The sequence below is a fragment of the Melanotaenia boesemani genome, chromosome 3 (genome assembly GCF_017639745.1).
Source record: "Melanotaenia boesemani isolate fMelBoe1 chromosome 3, fMelBoe1.pri, whole genome shotgun sequence".
In the NCBI taxonomy this organism is placed as follows: Eukaryota; Metazoa; Chordata; class Actinopteri; order Atheriniformes; family Melanotaeniidae; genus Melanotaenia; species Melanotaenia boesemani.
The window spans coordinates 27,942,006-27,957,417 of record NC_055684.1 but is presented as its reverse complement, the minus strand read 5'-3'; the positions used below and the strand labels follow the sequence as shown (position 1 = coordinate 27,957,417).

The 15,412-nt window shown below is 38.7% G+C and overlaps 1 protein-coding gene across 1 annotated transcript; it reads left to right on the top strand.

Annotated features, from left to right (window-relative positions):
• Positions 1–506: 506 nt before the first annotated feature.
• Positions 507–13,315, top strand: LOC121636557 (myosin heavy chain, fast skeletal muscle-like). The gene is made up of 41 exons (XM_041980132.1): positions 507–527; positions 728–786; positions 1,004–1,219; positions 2,593–2,736; positions 2,825–2,981; positions 3,161–3,188; positions 3,302–3,413; positions 3,521–3,613; positions 3,768–3,831; positions 3,911–4,009; positions 4,112–4,215; positions 4,505–4,643; positions 4,745–4,863; positions 5,033–5,182; positions 5,288–5,458; positions 5,583–5,889; positions 6,128–6,201; positions 6,348–6,435; positions 6,516–6,633; positions 6,711–6,834; positions 6,946–7,082; positions 7,176–7,431; positions 7,517–7,759; positions 7,834–8,010; positions 8,091–8,236; positions 8,584–8,674; positions 8,784–9,173; positions 9,268–9,394; positions 9,571–9,689; positions 9,839–10,035; positions 10,448–10,631; positions 10,713–10,878; positions 11,124–11,248; positions 11,343–11,651; positions 11,734–11,937; positions 12,017–12,142; positions 12,225–12,395; positions 12,485–12,589; positions 12,707–12,802; positions 12,888–13,019; positions 13,171–13,315. Exons 3-41 carry the CDS (start codon positions 1,016–1,018, stop codon positions 13,189–13,191), a joined length of 5,817 nt encoding a protein of 1,938 aa, XP_041836066.1. The 5' UTR covers positions 507–527; positions 728–786; positions 1,004–1,015; the 3' UTR covers positions 13,192–13,315.
• Positions 13,316–15,412: the final 2,097 nt, after the last annotated feature.

The following is a 15,412-nucleotide window of genomic DNA, read 5'->3' as shown; positions in this document are numbered from 1 at the left end:
CTCACTGAAGCGTAGCAAAGGGCTACTGTTGTGCCAGAGTGCATTAAAAAGATTCATTAGTCACACCTTTGAACTGTCTGTAGCTATTGATTTAACTTAAACAGAAAAAAAAATCAAATCTTATTTTAATATATAGCAATATACACAGAGTTTATTTAATCTGCATATTACATATAGTTAATCAATCTAAAAAATGTGTTAACCGTAATATATTCTGACCACAATTATTACCAAAAGCAACACAAAAGGCAAAATCATCATCTGATTATATACAGGTAATCAAAGGTTTATGGATTAAATCTACAAAAAAACAAATATCTACATGAACAATTAATTCTATATATTATTCTGGCATGTAAAGCATGTTACAAATATAAACCACAATGGCTCAGATTGAGGTAACAGCTCGTGCAGAGACATAACACCAGGCGACATGACCAAATACAGCAGCACACATGTGACAGACTTCCATCACACTATATAAAAGGGACCGACAGACCACCACAGAGGACAGGCACCCAGCAAAGGTAAGTTTTCTACGAGATATGGAATGCTGCTAATATCAAACCAATATAAAAAGAGATTTTACCAATTGAATATTGTTTCATTCCCTATTTTTCTCATCTTAAAATAGACACTAAAGAAGCAGCAGTTGTAAATCTAAGTCTGCTCTTTATGTTTTGTTTAAATTGCTTTTTTTTTATTATTATTTTTTTTTTTTTGGCAGTCTGCATTGAAACCAAAAGAAAACCCAGAAAACCTCCTGATCACCTGGTGTGCTCCAAGGTAAATCAGGCTTATTAGCTGCTCTTTTGTCAAAAATCCTTAATTATATGCTTGCAAGGTTTGCAAACACAAAAGTTTACTCTTACACATGTCACAACTTAATGGTTTCTTATCTTTATTATTTGCAATCTGTTTCTAAACACTTTTAATTACCATGCATTCACGTGATTGTGTTCTGTGATTTATTTTAATTTCCGTCTTCTTTCCTCACTTGTAGTAAAAGGTCGCCATGAGTGGGGACGCGGAAATGGAGTGTTTTGGCTCGGCGGCCATATACCTCCGCAAGCCAGAAAGGGAGCGAATTGAAGCTCAGAACACGCCCTTTGATGCTAAAACAGCCTATTTTGTGTCTGAAGCTGCTGAGATGTACCTCAAAGGAAAACTGATTAAAAGAGAGGGCGGCAAAGCCACAGTGGAAACTCTGTGTGGAAAGGTGAGAAGGAAGCACTGGAATCCAAAGTTTTACATAGTTTAATAACAGTTTTAAAAGGTATTTAGACAGCTGTGCCATGTGTTATCTGACCAAGTGGCTTCAAATAGAGTTGAAAACAGAATTTAAACTTAAGATGAAATTTATATTAGAAATAGTAGGGTGTAAATGTCTCAAACCACAATGAAAAGCTATCATATTTTAATATCTACATAGAGATAATGTGAGAGTTTAAAGTCTTATGGTAAACAAAGGTTTTATTATCCTTTACCATTTCTAGATTGACTATAAAATCTGCAGTACTGACCAAAAAACATTGTTCACTAGTTTTACATATTTTTGTTCCTCATGTTTCTAGCAGAACCTTGCTGACCTACTGTAGTAGTTGTCTTAAAGTAGGAAAACATGACTTCAGAATTAAGTGAAATGGCCAGAAGTTACTCTGTGCAGGAAGGAGCTTTCACAGTTTCAAATCATGGCTAGACTGAGGATTCGTAATGGGTAGCACGTGGGAGGAGCTGGACCGGTTGTGTCCAAAGTATGATCAACCAGAACGATGACAACATCGCTGGAGGTTAAATCAAGTTCTGTCCATTAAGGGGAAAAAAAGAAAACACTTCTGATGTAGAAAAATAGTCAACACTCCAGCATTTCCATCTAGATGACCAGAACAAAAGCTCTAATTACAGATGAATCCATTTCATTTGCGACAAACCTTCTGGTGTATGTAAGGAGGGAGATAAAGATAGCTTCTGTCTGCCACCCATTGGTGGTGGGAAATATTCAAGCAGGGAGTTGTTCCACATACTGTGGAGATAGTCACCCTGACAGGCAGTGGCAGCACTCCATGGTTCAGAAACACTCTTTAAAGTCTAATATCTATCTTGTGAAAAAGTAAATTGTAATGCACTGGGAAACTTTATTCAAACATGCCTCAGAGATTTGCCAGAACAACTTGAAAACCAAAGATGATCTACGAATACTGCCTGTCATGTACTGTGATGCATCTTGTGATGCCAAGTTATTTCCAGCATTGTTAGGTCATTGTAGGATTACAAGGGCGATGCACTTTTGTGCTAACTTGTTGAGAGATGCCAGCTCCAGTGTTTCCTATGCTCGAAGTAAAATGAGGGCATGAGAAATTCTAGGATATTCCTAGACTTACATCAAGTTCTCATTCATATTTTTAACATTTCTCACCTGCTCCTATGAGCACATATTTGATTTGAGACAAATGCAGAGCTGGATAGATTTGTGGATACCACTTCAAATCTGGTTTATAAAAATATACAGTAACTGAATCATTTTGAATAAGTAGTTAGACATTAGATAGCATAAACTATAGGCTTACTCTGTCTCTTTGATCTCTGTTTCAGTCTCTCACCGTGAAAGAAGACGAAGTCTTCCCAATGAACCCTCCAAAGTTTGACAAGATTGAGGACATGGCCATGATGACCCACCTCAACGAGCCTGCTGTGCTGTATAACCTCAAAGAGCGCTATGCAGCATGGATGATCTACGTAAGTTTATCTTGATTAAACGTCAGTAGCAGAAACAAGCAATAACTGCAGGAAGATCTGAATCCCTGATGTTTCTCTCTGACTACAGACCTACTCTGGGTTGTTCTGCGTCACTGTGAACCCCTACAAGTGGCTGCCAGTGTATGATCAATCGGTTGTTACAGCATACAGGGGCAAAAAGAGGATTGAAGCTCCACCCCACATCTTCTCCATCTCTGATAACGCCTATCAGTTCATGCTCCAAGGTATCCATCATTCTATAAGCAGTCTGCCCTGACAGAGATTTTATAAAAATGATTGGCTTATTAATTGTACAGTTTTTATGCATTCCTCAATGTTTATAGAGACTGTGTGCTGTTAAAAATTAAAAGAAAAAAAAAAAATCATGTCATAAAATAATCTTATGTTTGTGTTCTTTCAACAGATCGTGAGAATCAGTCAATCCTGATTACGTAAGTCATGATATGAGGATTTCTTTTGGACTGATAAAGTGTATTATTTCTGCACTCTGCTATGTCTTACACCATGACCTACACCAGCACATTTGTAATTTTATACGTTATAGCGGAGAATCCGGTGCAGGAAAGACTGTCAATACTAAACGTGTCATCCAGTACTTTGCGACAATCGCAGTAGCTTCTGGAAAGAAAGCTGAGCCAGTTCCTGGAAAAATGCAGGTTAGTGATGAAAAGTGCTGAACATACTATATATGTGATACTTAAACATCAGTCTGAAGGTGTTAAAAGGCAAAATGTAAACATTTATCATATTACTTCATTTTAAGGGTTCGCTGGAAGATCAGATTATTGCAGCCAACCCTCTGCTGGAAGCCTATGGCAATGCCAAAACAGTCAGGAATGACAACTCATCCCGCTTTGTGAGTTTTGTTTTTTAATATCCATGTGCCTTAAAGTAAAGCTTGTCTTTCTGAACATAACCAGTTGAGTCTAGGAGTCAATCACATAAGAGTTGCTGCCTTATTAAAAGTGTGTTTCTTATATGCTTACAATAATAGCTGTATATTTCTTTAGGGTAAATTCATCAGAATCCATTTTGGAACAACTGGAAAGTTGGCTTCTGCTGATATTGAAACATGTAAGCATTTGTCTTACCTTTATTCAGAAGGCTCAGTGACGGATCAAACTGTAAACACACATTACGTCTTGTTTCACAGATCTGCTGGAGAAATCTCGTGTAACGTTCCAGCTGTCAGCTGAGAGGAGCTACCACATCTTCTATCAGCTCGCAACAGGCCACAAACCTGAGCTCATAGGTTAGTCACACTGCCACTGTGTCATTCTGCTGATCAACAATAATCTCTTAACATCTAGCTTTTATTCTGATGTGTTTGAATACGTGTTTTGCTTTTCTTCAGAGGCTCTTCTGATCACCACAAATCCCTACGACTACCCCATGATCAGCCAGGGAGAAATTACTGTTAAGAGCATCAATGACATTGAAGAATTCATAGCCACTGATGTAAGAACATGCTCTGTTACAAAGACATTTTAGCAATAACTAACCAGACTTGTGTTTTATAACAATAAGTTAAGAGTAGACAGATTGCTGTAATATAATTTTTGGTACTTTGCACACTTTGACAGAGTACAATACACCCCTGTAACACATCTAACTGCTCCTCTATTAAGTTGAACATAAAGCTGTTTTCTTGACGTTTGCAGAATATTTATTCAACTCTTGCTTTTTTGAGGCTTTTTTAAGAAGGAAAGATAATCTGTATTCTCTTTGTGTATCTGTCATATCACAGACTGCCATCGACATCCTGGGTTTCACTGCAGAAGAGAAAGCAAGTATATTTAAGCTGACAGGAGCTGTGATGCATCACGGAAACATGAAGTTCAAGCAGAAGCAGCGTGAAGAGCAAGCTGAGCCTGATGGCACTGAGGGTCTGAAAGAGCTTTGAGCTTTAATTTAGTCATGATGTGTTGAATTAGGTATACTTCCATGATTATATGAGCCTTGATATTGACAATTGTTTTTCTCTTAGTGGCTGATAAAATCGCCTACCTTATGGGTCTGAACTCAGCAGATTTGCTAAAAGCACTGTGCTACCCCCGTGTGAAGGTTGGGAATGAGTTTGTGACCAAAGGTCAAACGGTTCCTCAGGTAGATGTCAGACAAAAAGAAATCACACATAAACACAGAAACAATCATTAAAAGAAAAAAACCTGTGTTTCAGCTTCACAAATCAATACGTTTACATAATGATCTTGTCAGTGTGTCATTTTCACTTCTCAGTTTTTGTTGATAATGTGTGATTTGTGTGTTAAATCAGGTCAACAACGCTGTGAGCGCTCTCTGCAAGTCTGTCTATGAGAAAATGTTCTTGTGGATGGTCGTCAGAATCAATGAGATGCTGGATACCAAACAGCCCAGAAGCTTTTTTATTGGTGTCCTGGACATTGCTGGCTTTGAAATTTTTGATGTGAGTATTTGTGATTAATACCAGATAATCTTAAGTAGCTTAGTTTCAATAGCTGCAGAAATAGAATTTTAAGGAGACCATCTCTAAATCCATAATTTCCAACAGTTCAACAGCTTGGAACAGCTGTGCATCAACTTCACCAATGAAAAACTGCAACAGTTCTTTAACCACCACATGTTCGTCCTGGAGCAAGAGGAGTACAAGAAGGAGGGAATTGATTGGGAGTTCATTGACTTCGGCATGGACTTGGCTGCTTGCATTGAGCTGATTGAGAAGGTGAGACACAAGCTTGAACACAGAAAACTAACTGACCACTTGAAAGCTTTTCTTATAATAGTGATAATAATTTCTCCATAGTACTAAAATATTTATTTTATGCTTTGTTTTACTGTCATGACAGCCAATGGGCATCTTCTCCATTCTTGAAGAGGAGTGTATCGTCCCTAAAGCGACAGACAATACCTTCAAAAGCAAACTGTATGATCAGCATCTGGGGAAAAGCGCTCCCTTCCAGAAACCAAAACCTGCCAAAGGCAAAGCTGAGGCTCATTTCTCTCTGGTCCACTATGCTGGCACTGTTGACTACAATGTTGTTGGCTGGTTGGACAAGAACAAAGACCCCCTGAATGACACTGTGGTCCAGCTCTACCAGAAGTCATCAACAAAACTGTTGTCTCACCTCTATGCTACCCATTCCTCAGCCGAAGGTAATGATTACAGTTTCACAAAAAAAATTTTATGTACAAGACCATTCAAAGTGCTTTACATAAAACATTAAAAGCATTACAGCGGGGTGCAGGATGCAATAAAAAGCGCATTATAAACAAACTTTAAAAAGAACTAAAAGAAAAAAATATAGGAGGCATTACCAAATGTTTAAATGGTATGTACTAAATTTGTCCAAGTTGATAATAATTATCATTATATTTTATTCTTGTGTTTCAGGTGAGGGAGGCGGTGGAAAGAAAGGTGGCAAGAAGAAGGGTGGGTCTTTTCAGACTGTATCTGCTCTGTTCAGGGTGAGCATCACAAAGACATGTCTCATTATTAATATGCAAATTTATTTCTTAAAAGAAAAACACATACGCAAATAAAGGGTAAGTATTTGGCAAATATGCCTCATCAGCTTTTAATATGTACTAATTTAAATTTCTTCATATCTCAGGAGAATTTGGGCAAGCTGATGACAAACCTGAGGAGCACTCATCCTCATTTTGTACGTTGCTTGATTCCAAATGAGTCAAAGACTCCTGGTAAGCTTAATGCCTTTTTCAATCCATATACATACAACTGTGATCATACAAAACAAAACTAAATCCATCATTGCTTTAAGGCCTGATGGAGAACTTCCTGGTCATCCACCAGTTGAGGTGTAACGGTGTGCTAGAGGGTATCAGGATCTGCAGGAAAGGTTTCCCCAGCAGAATCCTCTACGGTGACTTCAAGCAGAGGTAATTTCCAGAACTAAAAGACTTTTTCAGAATCTTATAATCAATCAGCCTTCAGTGATCAATTTGCCTCCAATCAGATACAAAGTATTGAATGCCAGTGTCATCCCTGAGGGACAATTCATCGACAACAAGAAGGCCTCGGAGAAACTCTTGGGCTCCATTGATGTTGACCATACTCAGTACAAATTTGGACACACAAAGGTAATATCATCTGTTTTTGGTGTGTTTATCATCATAAACAATTATAATGAAGCAAGCAAACATGAAATAGTTGTAAAATTAAGGTAACTTAACATTGTCTATGTTTTTTAGGTGTTCTTCAAAGCAGGTTTACTGGGTACGCTTGAAGAAATGCGAGATGAAAAACTGGCTGAACTGGTCACAATGACTCAGGCACTTTGCAGAGGATTCCTTATGAGGAGAGAATTTGTCAAGATGATGGAACGCAGGTACCTCAGACACTTTATTCTACATTTTAGACATGGATGAAAACTTTTCATTTTTATGCCACATACATTTCAATCCATATCTGTTATCGCCAGGGAAGCCATTTATTCCATCCAGTACAACATCCGTGCATTCATGAATGTCAAAACATGGCCATGGATGAAGCTGTACTTCAAGATTAAGCCTCTGCTGAAGAGTGCGGAGACAGAGAAAGAGATGGCCCAGATGAAGGAGGACTTTACAAAAACAAAAGAGGAGCTAGCAAAGGCTCTAGCTAAGAAGAAAGAACTGGAGGAGAAGATGGTTTCTCTCCTACAGGAGAAGAATGACTTGCAGCTGCAAATTCAATCTGTATGTTTAATAGAAGAAAATAGAAGATAGGTGAGTTACGACATTAGAAATGTTTCATAAAATGTGTGTTTCTTTGCAAATCTAGGAGGGTGAAAACCTCGCTGATGCAGAGGAAAGGTGTGAGGGGCTCATTAAAGCAAAAATCCAGCTTGAAGCCAAGCTCAAAGAGACATCTGAGAGGCTGGAGGATGAGGAGGAGATCAATGCTGAGCTGACTGCAAAGAAAAGGAAACTGGAGGATGAGTGTTCTGAGTTAAAGAAAGACATAGATGACTTGGAGCTAACCCTGGCTAAAGTGGAAAAGGAGAAACATGCCACTGAAAACAAGGTTGGTAGATGACTCCTGCAGCTCTTAAGTTAACTCTCTGAAAATTACTTAAATAGTTTTACCTGCTAAACTAGGTTAAAAACCTGGTTGAGGAAATGGCTTCTCAAGATGAGTCCATTACCAAGTTAACCAAAGAGAAAAAAGCCCTCCAAGAGGCCCATCAGCAGACCCTTGATGATCTGCAGGCAGAGGAAGACAAAGTCAACACTCTGACGAAGGCCAAGACCAAACTGGAACAGCAAGTCGATGATGTGAGTGTTAAAAGCTGAAACTAAATGCAACTTACTTAAAAAAGAAGAAATAAATCACTTTTTTTTCACTATTTAAACAGCTTGAAGGTTCACTGGAGCAAGAAAAGAAGCTCCGTATGGACCTTGAGCGAGCTAAAAGGAAGCTTGAAGGAGACCTGAAATTAGCCCAAGAAACCATCATGGACCTGGAGAATGACAAGCAGCAGTCTGAAGAGAAAATAAAGAAGTTAGTAAAATTAGACTCAGCTAGGTTCTTTGAAAATGCTGTAATCGAGTAAAAAAAATCTTGAAATATATTTTCCAAGTTGCAACAATCACATCCTCCTGTTACCACAATATACTGCATCAAAAAGGTTGTACACAAATCTATAGTGAATATTATGTAACTTACTTCATTAAGAACCATGCTTTCCATTTTAAAGATCACATCAGTTAATTGATGTGACTGAATTTATATCAGTGATTTTGAGATTAACAGTCCAAAGTCCAAAGGCTTAGAAGAGGTAAAAAAAAACAAAAAAAAAAAACAAAACAGAGTTGCTTGGATAAAATGTTGTATTTCTCTTCTTACAGGAAGGACTTTGAAACGAGCCAGCTTCAAAGCAAAATAGAGGATGAGCAAGCTCTCTCTGCTCAGCTTCAGAAAAAGATCAAAGAACTTCAGGTTCGTTCTTTATTTAATATGTTTTAGTTACTTTAGATGGCTCTGATGTTTCTTGACTTGCACAAATACATTAAAACCTGCCTGATTTGTTGGTCTCTTCTCACCACAGGCTCGTATTGAGGAGCTGGAGGAGGAGATCGAGGCTGAGAGAGCTGCTCGGGCCAAGGTGGAGAAGCAGAGGTCTGATCTCTCTAGGGAACTTGAGGAGATCAGCGAGAGGCTGGAAGAAGCTGGTGGAGCAACTGCAGCACAGATTGAGATGAACAAGAAGCGCGAGGCTGAGTTTCAGAAGCTGCGACGTGACCTCGAAGAGTCCACCCTGCAGCATGAGGCCACTGCTGCTGCTCTCCGCAAGAAGCAGGCTGACAGTGTGGCAGAGCTGGGAGAGCAGATAGATAACCTCCAGAGAGTCAAACAGAAGCTGGAGAAAGAGAAAAGTGAATACAAGATGGAGATTGATGACCTCAGCAGCAACATGGAGTCAATTGCAAAAGCAAAGGTACCTTAAAGTGAAACTGTAAATGACTCTGCTGCTCTACTTGTACCTTAACTTGGTTGGGAATTTAAAACAACATGGCTTTTATAAACATTAGGCAAATCTGGAGAAAATGTGTCGCACACTTGAGGATCAACTGAGTGAAGTTAAGAGCAAAAATGATGAAAATGTGCGACAGCTCAATGACATTGGGGCGCAAAGGGCAAGACTGCAAACAGAGAATGGTAAGAAAAATATTTGGGTTATATAGGTTTATTTAACCAAAGCAATATCCATGATTGCATTTTTGTTAAAATTTCATTATAACATAATGACGTAATGTCTAGTTTTTAATAATTAACGTGCCTGTGGTATAATAGGTAATTAATCAACCAATCAATCCAACTTCTGTTTGAATTAGGGGAATTCAGTCGCCAACTGGAGGAGAAAGAAGCCCTTATTTCTCAGCTGACACGGAGCAAGCAAGCGTACACTCAGCAAATTGAAGAGCTGAAGAGGCATATTGAAGAGGAAGTTAAAGTATGTGAAAACATACTAGTACCAGTAAAAAATACCAGTATCAGTAAAGATATCAGTAAAAAATGCCATCATAGAATAAATTTCAATCTTAAAAGCTATAAAATCTGACATGGTAGTAAATAATAAAAATACTTGTCATCCTTCCACAGGCCAAGAACGCCCTGGCTCATGCTGTCCAGTCGTCTCGTCATGACTGTGATCTGCTCAGAGAGCAGTATGAGGAGGAGCAGGAGGCCAAAGCTGAGTTGCAGCGTTCAATGTCCAAGGCTAACAGCGAGGTGGCTCAGTGGAGAACCAAATATGAGACTGATGCCATTCAACGCACTGAGGAGCTGGAGGAGGCCAAGTAAACCACTGCATTTTACACTTTATTGAAACAATACATTTAAGAACAGTTAGCAATACACTACCTGGTCAAAAGAAAAAGGGAAAAAAAGACTAAAATGGTAAAAGGCCTTTGGAAAAGTACGGTAGTGATTATTTGTTTTGTGAGGTGATGGTGCAAGCCAGCACTGTGCAGCCCCAACACAAGAGCTGGTAAAAAAAAAGTTCAGTGCAACTCTGGACAGAAATGAATGTTGTGACAATGCACAAGCTTATTGAAAGGATGTCACAGCAAATGTTTGCTACAATCAAAGCAATAAAATGTTGAAGAATCTGACTTTGTTTTTGGCCAGGCAGTATAATTTCAGCTGGTAGGGATGTAGCCAGTCTGCAGAAGGAGCTCGAGCCTCACAACAGACTCTCGTTGATTATAGGAAGAAGCTCGCCCAGCGTCTTCAGGATGCAGAGGAATCTATTGAGGCTGTGAATGCAAAATGTGCCTCTTTGGAAAAGACTAAACAGAGACTGCAGGGTGAAGTGGAGGATCTGATGATCGACGTGGAGAGAGCTAACGCTCTGGCTGCTAACCTTGACAAGAAGCAGAGGAACTTTGACAAGGTTTGACATGTTTGTAGTGCACATTTTTTGCTGGTTAGCACAAGGTAGCAGAAAACACTCATTAGTCTCTTATATGTTCAGGTTCTTGCCGAGTGGAAGCAGAAGTATGAGGAGAGCCAGGCAGAGCTGGAGGGCGCTCAGAAGGAGGCTCGCTCTCTCAGCACTGAAATGTTTAAGCTGAAAAATTCATATGAAGAATCTCTGGACCACCTGGAGACATTAAAGAGAGAGAGCAAAAACCTGCAGCGTATGAAGAGTTTTACATATTCAGTAAACAAATAGGGACATGTTGTTGCAGGATTTACTCGCTTAGTGCTCCATCCAGTGGCCTTACAAGCTTAATGCATACTGCAAAATACTTCTATGTACTGCAGGTCACAGTTTTTGTAAATGTGAAAGTATAGCATATATCATATCTAAACACTGACTTAACATTAAACTAAGTAATTCTGCAAAAACAAACTCTAACCTTTTTCACTTTACTCATTACAGAGGAGATCTCAGATCTAACTGAGCAAATTAGTGAGGGTGGAAAAACCATTCACGAACTGGAGAAAGCAAAAAAGACTGTGGAGACAGAGAAGACAGAACTCCAAACTTCTCTTGAAGAGGCAGAGGTACTGTCTGATGAAGATATTTCAAATTAAGCCCAATCAACTTTAGTTAATGACATTGTAAATACATGATCCATTTATTCTGCTTCTCATCAAGGCGACTCTGGAGCATGAAGAGTCCAAGATTCTCCGTGTTCAGCTTGAACTCACCCAAGTCAAGAGTGAAATTGACAGAAAACTTGCAGAAAAAGATGAGGAGATTGAACAGATCAAGAGGAACAGCCAGAGGGTGATTGACTCCATGCAGACCACTCTGGATGCTGAGGTCAGGAGCAGGAACGATGCCCTGAGAATCAAGAAGAAGATGGAGGGAGACCTCAATGAGATGGAGGTTCAGCTGAGTCATGCTAACCGTCAGGCAGCTGAAGCCCAGAAACAGCTGAGAAACGTGCAGGGACAGCTTAAGGTATGATATGGTAGTTCACAGAACAATTCCAAATTCAGATGATCTTTTGTGGACTGGAATGCAAATTTCACCATTTATCTAGGATGCGCAACTGCACCTTGATGAGGCTATTAGAGGACAGGATGAAATGAGAGAGCAGGTTGCTATGGTGGAGCGCAGGAACAACCTGATGGTGGCTGAGATCGAGGAGCTGAGAGCCGCACTAGAGCAGACAGAGAGAAGCCGCAAAGTGGCTGAACAGGAGCTGGTTGATGCCAGCGAGCGTGTTGGACTGCTGCACTCTCAGGTAAGAAATTTAAAAAATAAGCATATGTGACCTACTGACAGAAGATTTCAATGCTTAATCAAAAATATTCATTGTTCAGAACACCAGCCTCATCAATACCAAGAAGAAGTTGGAGGGTGATCTTGTTCAAATCCAAGGTGAAGTGGAAGACGCCATTCAAGAAGCAAGAAATGCTGAAGAGAAGGCAAAGAAGGCCATCACTGATGTGAGTCGCCTGAAAGCCTGTGTGTGATGAAGCCATAAGATGCCCTGTCTGTTGAAACAATACAAACTCTTCTATATTTCAGGCTGCCATGATGGCAGAAGAGTTGAAGAAGGAGCAGGACACCAGTGCTCACTTGGAGAGGATGAAGAAGAACCTGGAAGTGACGGTGAAGGACCTGCAGCACCGCCTTGATGAGGCTGAAAATCTGGCCATGAAGGGTGGAAAGAAGCAGCTCCAGAAACTGGAGGCCAGGGTGAGCTAAATAAAAATGGTTCTGTTCATGATTTCTGTGAACCAAGATAAAGATTTTCATTTTAATCACATACTTTTTCTTTTATCTAGGTTCGTGAACTTGAGACTGAAGTTGATGCCGAACAGAGACGTGGTGCAGATGCTATCAAAGGTGTGCGGAAATATGAAAGAAGAGTGAAGGAGCTCACCTATCAGGTTATCTGCTAATTATTTAACACTCATTCACCTACAATGATAATAATATAAAGTAATCAAAACAGCATAATGTTTAAATTTTTACTACAAATTTCTGTTATTGCTCATATATGACAGACTGAGGAAGACAAGAAGAATATTGCCAGACTGCAGGATCTGGTGGACAAGCTGCAGCTGAAAGTGAAATCCTACAAGAGACAAGCTGAGGAGGCTGTAAGTACACCAGATTTTCAGGACAACGCTTTTGAAAATGTCACTCAGTCCAAATCTTTTGACTTCATTTTGGTTTGTTTTACAGGAGGAGCAGGCCAACACTCACCTGACAAGGTTCAGGAAGGTGCAGCATGAGATGGAGGAGGCTCAGGAACGTGCTGACATCGCTGAGTCCCAGGTCAACAAGCTGAGGGCAAAGAGTCGTGAAATTGGAAAAGTAAGTACAACTTGAGCGATGAGTAACAAGATAATACACGAGAGTCAAGAAACTGTCAAGATATATGAATTATTTGACCTGAATGGAAACATGAGCATCTTATATATTGTGCTACATATTTAATGGTTTTAAATTTGTCTTATCATTTTAGACCAAAGATGGAGAGGAGTGATGAAGAAATCAAAGCTATACAGTAACAAGAAGTCATACAATATGTTTTTCTTGTTACTTCTTCACTTTAGCATGTTAAGCATGTTGTGAAAATCTAAAATCAATAAAGCAAAATTATTTATTTATTTTTTCTGTCTTTATTTCTGAATGACTCAATCGCTAAAACCTTCCGCAGTCTTACTACAATCTGCTTATTTTAAAATGTAAAGATATTCAAATCTAAAAAATATAAATGTCCACAGGTAATTGAAAATATTAGCCACTAACCCCCCCACACTGACAACACTATTGTGTGGCCTGCCTATAGAACTATGGTTCATTTTCGGTTTACAGACTTTGTGAGAAAAATCACCAGCCAGTCCTAATTATCTCAAAATGTCAAACAGTGGGTCAAATTAATCAACTGACCCAGCTAAGTAGCAAACTAATCAATTTGTCCACCAGCATTTTAACCTTTGGGGGGTTCTATGTTTAATTAAGACCAAAATCAATAATTAAATCAGATATTACTAAATATAGCACAATGTTAAAGAGATGATGGCAAAAAATGGACAGAATACAAACTTACAATGTTGAAGGCCAAAGAGGCTTAACCAAAAAAAAAAAATTACTGGACTTTTAAATAATGATATTAAACATGTTAAATTGCCACCTTCCTGCTGTTTCAAGGATATTTTCATGTTATTAAGCCAAGTGTACCAAATAAATAAGACTATACTGCAGTGTACGGTTCTAATGTATTAAAAACAAAACAAAAACAACTTTGATAGCATTCTTAACACACTTTAACTAAATGCCTCTCTTTCCCTTGTAGATTTTGATATAAAAAATGGCAAGCTCCCAAACTGTTTCTGTCACTCAGCAGTTAAGTTAAACCACAACATCGAAAGCTTCCTGTCAGCAATATCCAAGAAATTAACAACTTTTAAAAAGACATGCCTTCAAAGGATGGCTTTGAATGATCTCCAGCTAAAGCCCATTTAGCCACAGGAGGGAACAATCGAAAGAAAGAAAGAAAGAAAGAAAGAAAGAAAGAAAGAAAGAAAGAAAGAAAGAAAGAAAGAAAGAAAGAAACCATGCATAAAATAATTTAAAATCTGTCGAAGTACCATGTATAGAACCATGTACCATGTTCGTAGAATAATGTACAAAAAGTTATGCAAAACATTTCGTGGATTTGCTAAGTATTTCCAGAAACACAAGATATCAGTGCGCCTGCACAGTCGATCATCCTGTCCACTGTCCATGGCTTTAGTCAGAAAAATCTCAACAGCAACCTATGGATAGTATGCATTGACATGATGAAGGTTATGAGAAAAAAAGTTACAATTTCTTGGTAAACTAAAAGATTTGCTCTCTAATAACATCATTTTGTGTGTGCACATGTGCCACTTCACTGCTAACATCCATCCACCCATCCATTTTCTTCTGCTTATCTTGGGTCAGGTTGCTGGGTGGCAGCCAGAACAGAGAAGCACAGACTTTCCTAAACCTGACCACTTCTTCCAGCTCTGATATATATATATATATATATAAAGTTGACCTCTTCATCATACTGCTGTTGCCTTGAATATAGACACATCTAGACATCTTTCTACCATATATTGGGACCATAAACATGTCCAACTAGAATGTCACACTCAGTTATGAATTATACATTTATTATGATTATTGGAAGATAAGTTAAATCAGAATTTGTCTACATTTTGCTGTGGGGTACTGAGAAGATAGGGATATTGCTGTATGCTTTGTATCAAGTTTTATTTGCACCTGATCAAAGCCTGCAAATAGACACCCCCAAACCAACACCACCACCAATAAACCTCCTCTCTTTTACCAACTCAAATCTGGTCACCCTAGCTTAACCTTTATTGATAACAGAGCGTCACAGTATAGTTATGATATTTCTTGATTTTCCGGCAATAGGACAATAAAGTTCAATAATGAAGTTGCAAATTACATAATTGTTTACATGTTTATGATGCTTGTCAACATCAGGACCTTCATATTGATTTCTGAAATAATTATAAATAAACCGGGAATTCATTATTATCTGACTGCTTGTATCCATGGATGGAGAAAGTACTGTGAAGTAATAAAGAAAATTGAGGATGCAAGACATTGTGACGATCATGATGCATTATTGAATTGAATCTAATCAAATCGAACCGCAAGATCATCTTAACTGAATTGAATTGTCAAACCTGTGAAGATGCAGTAGT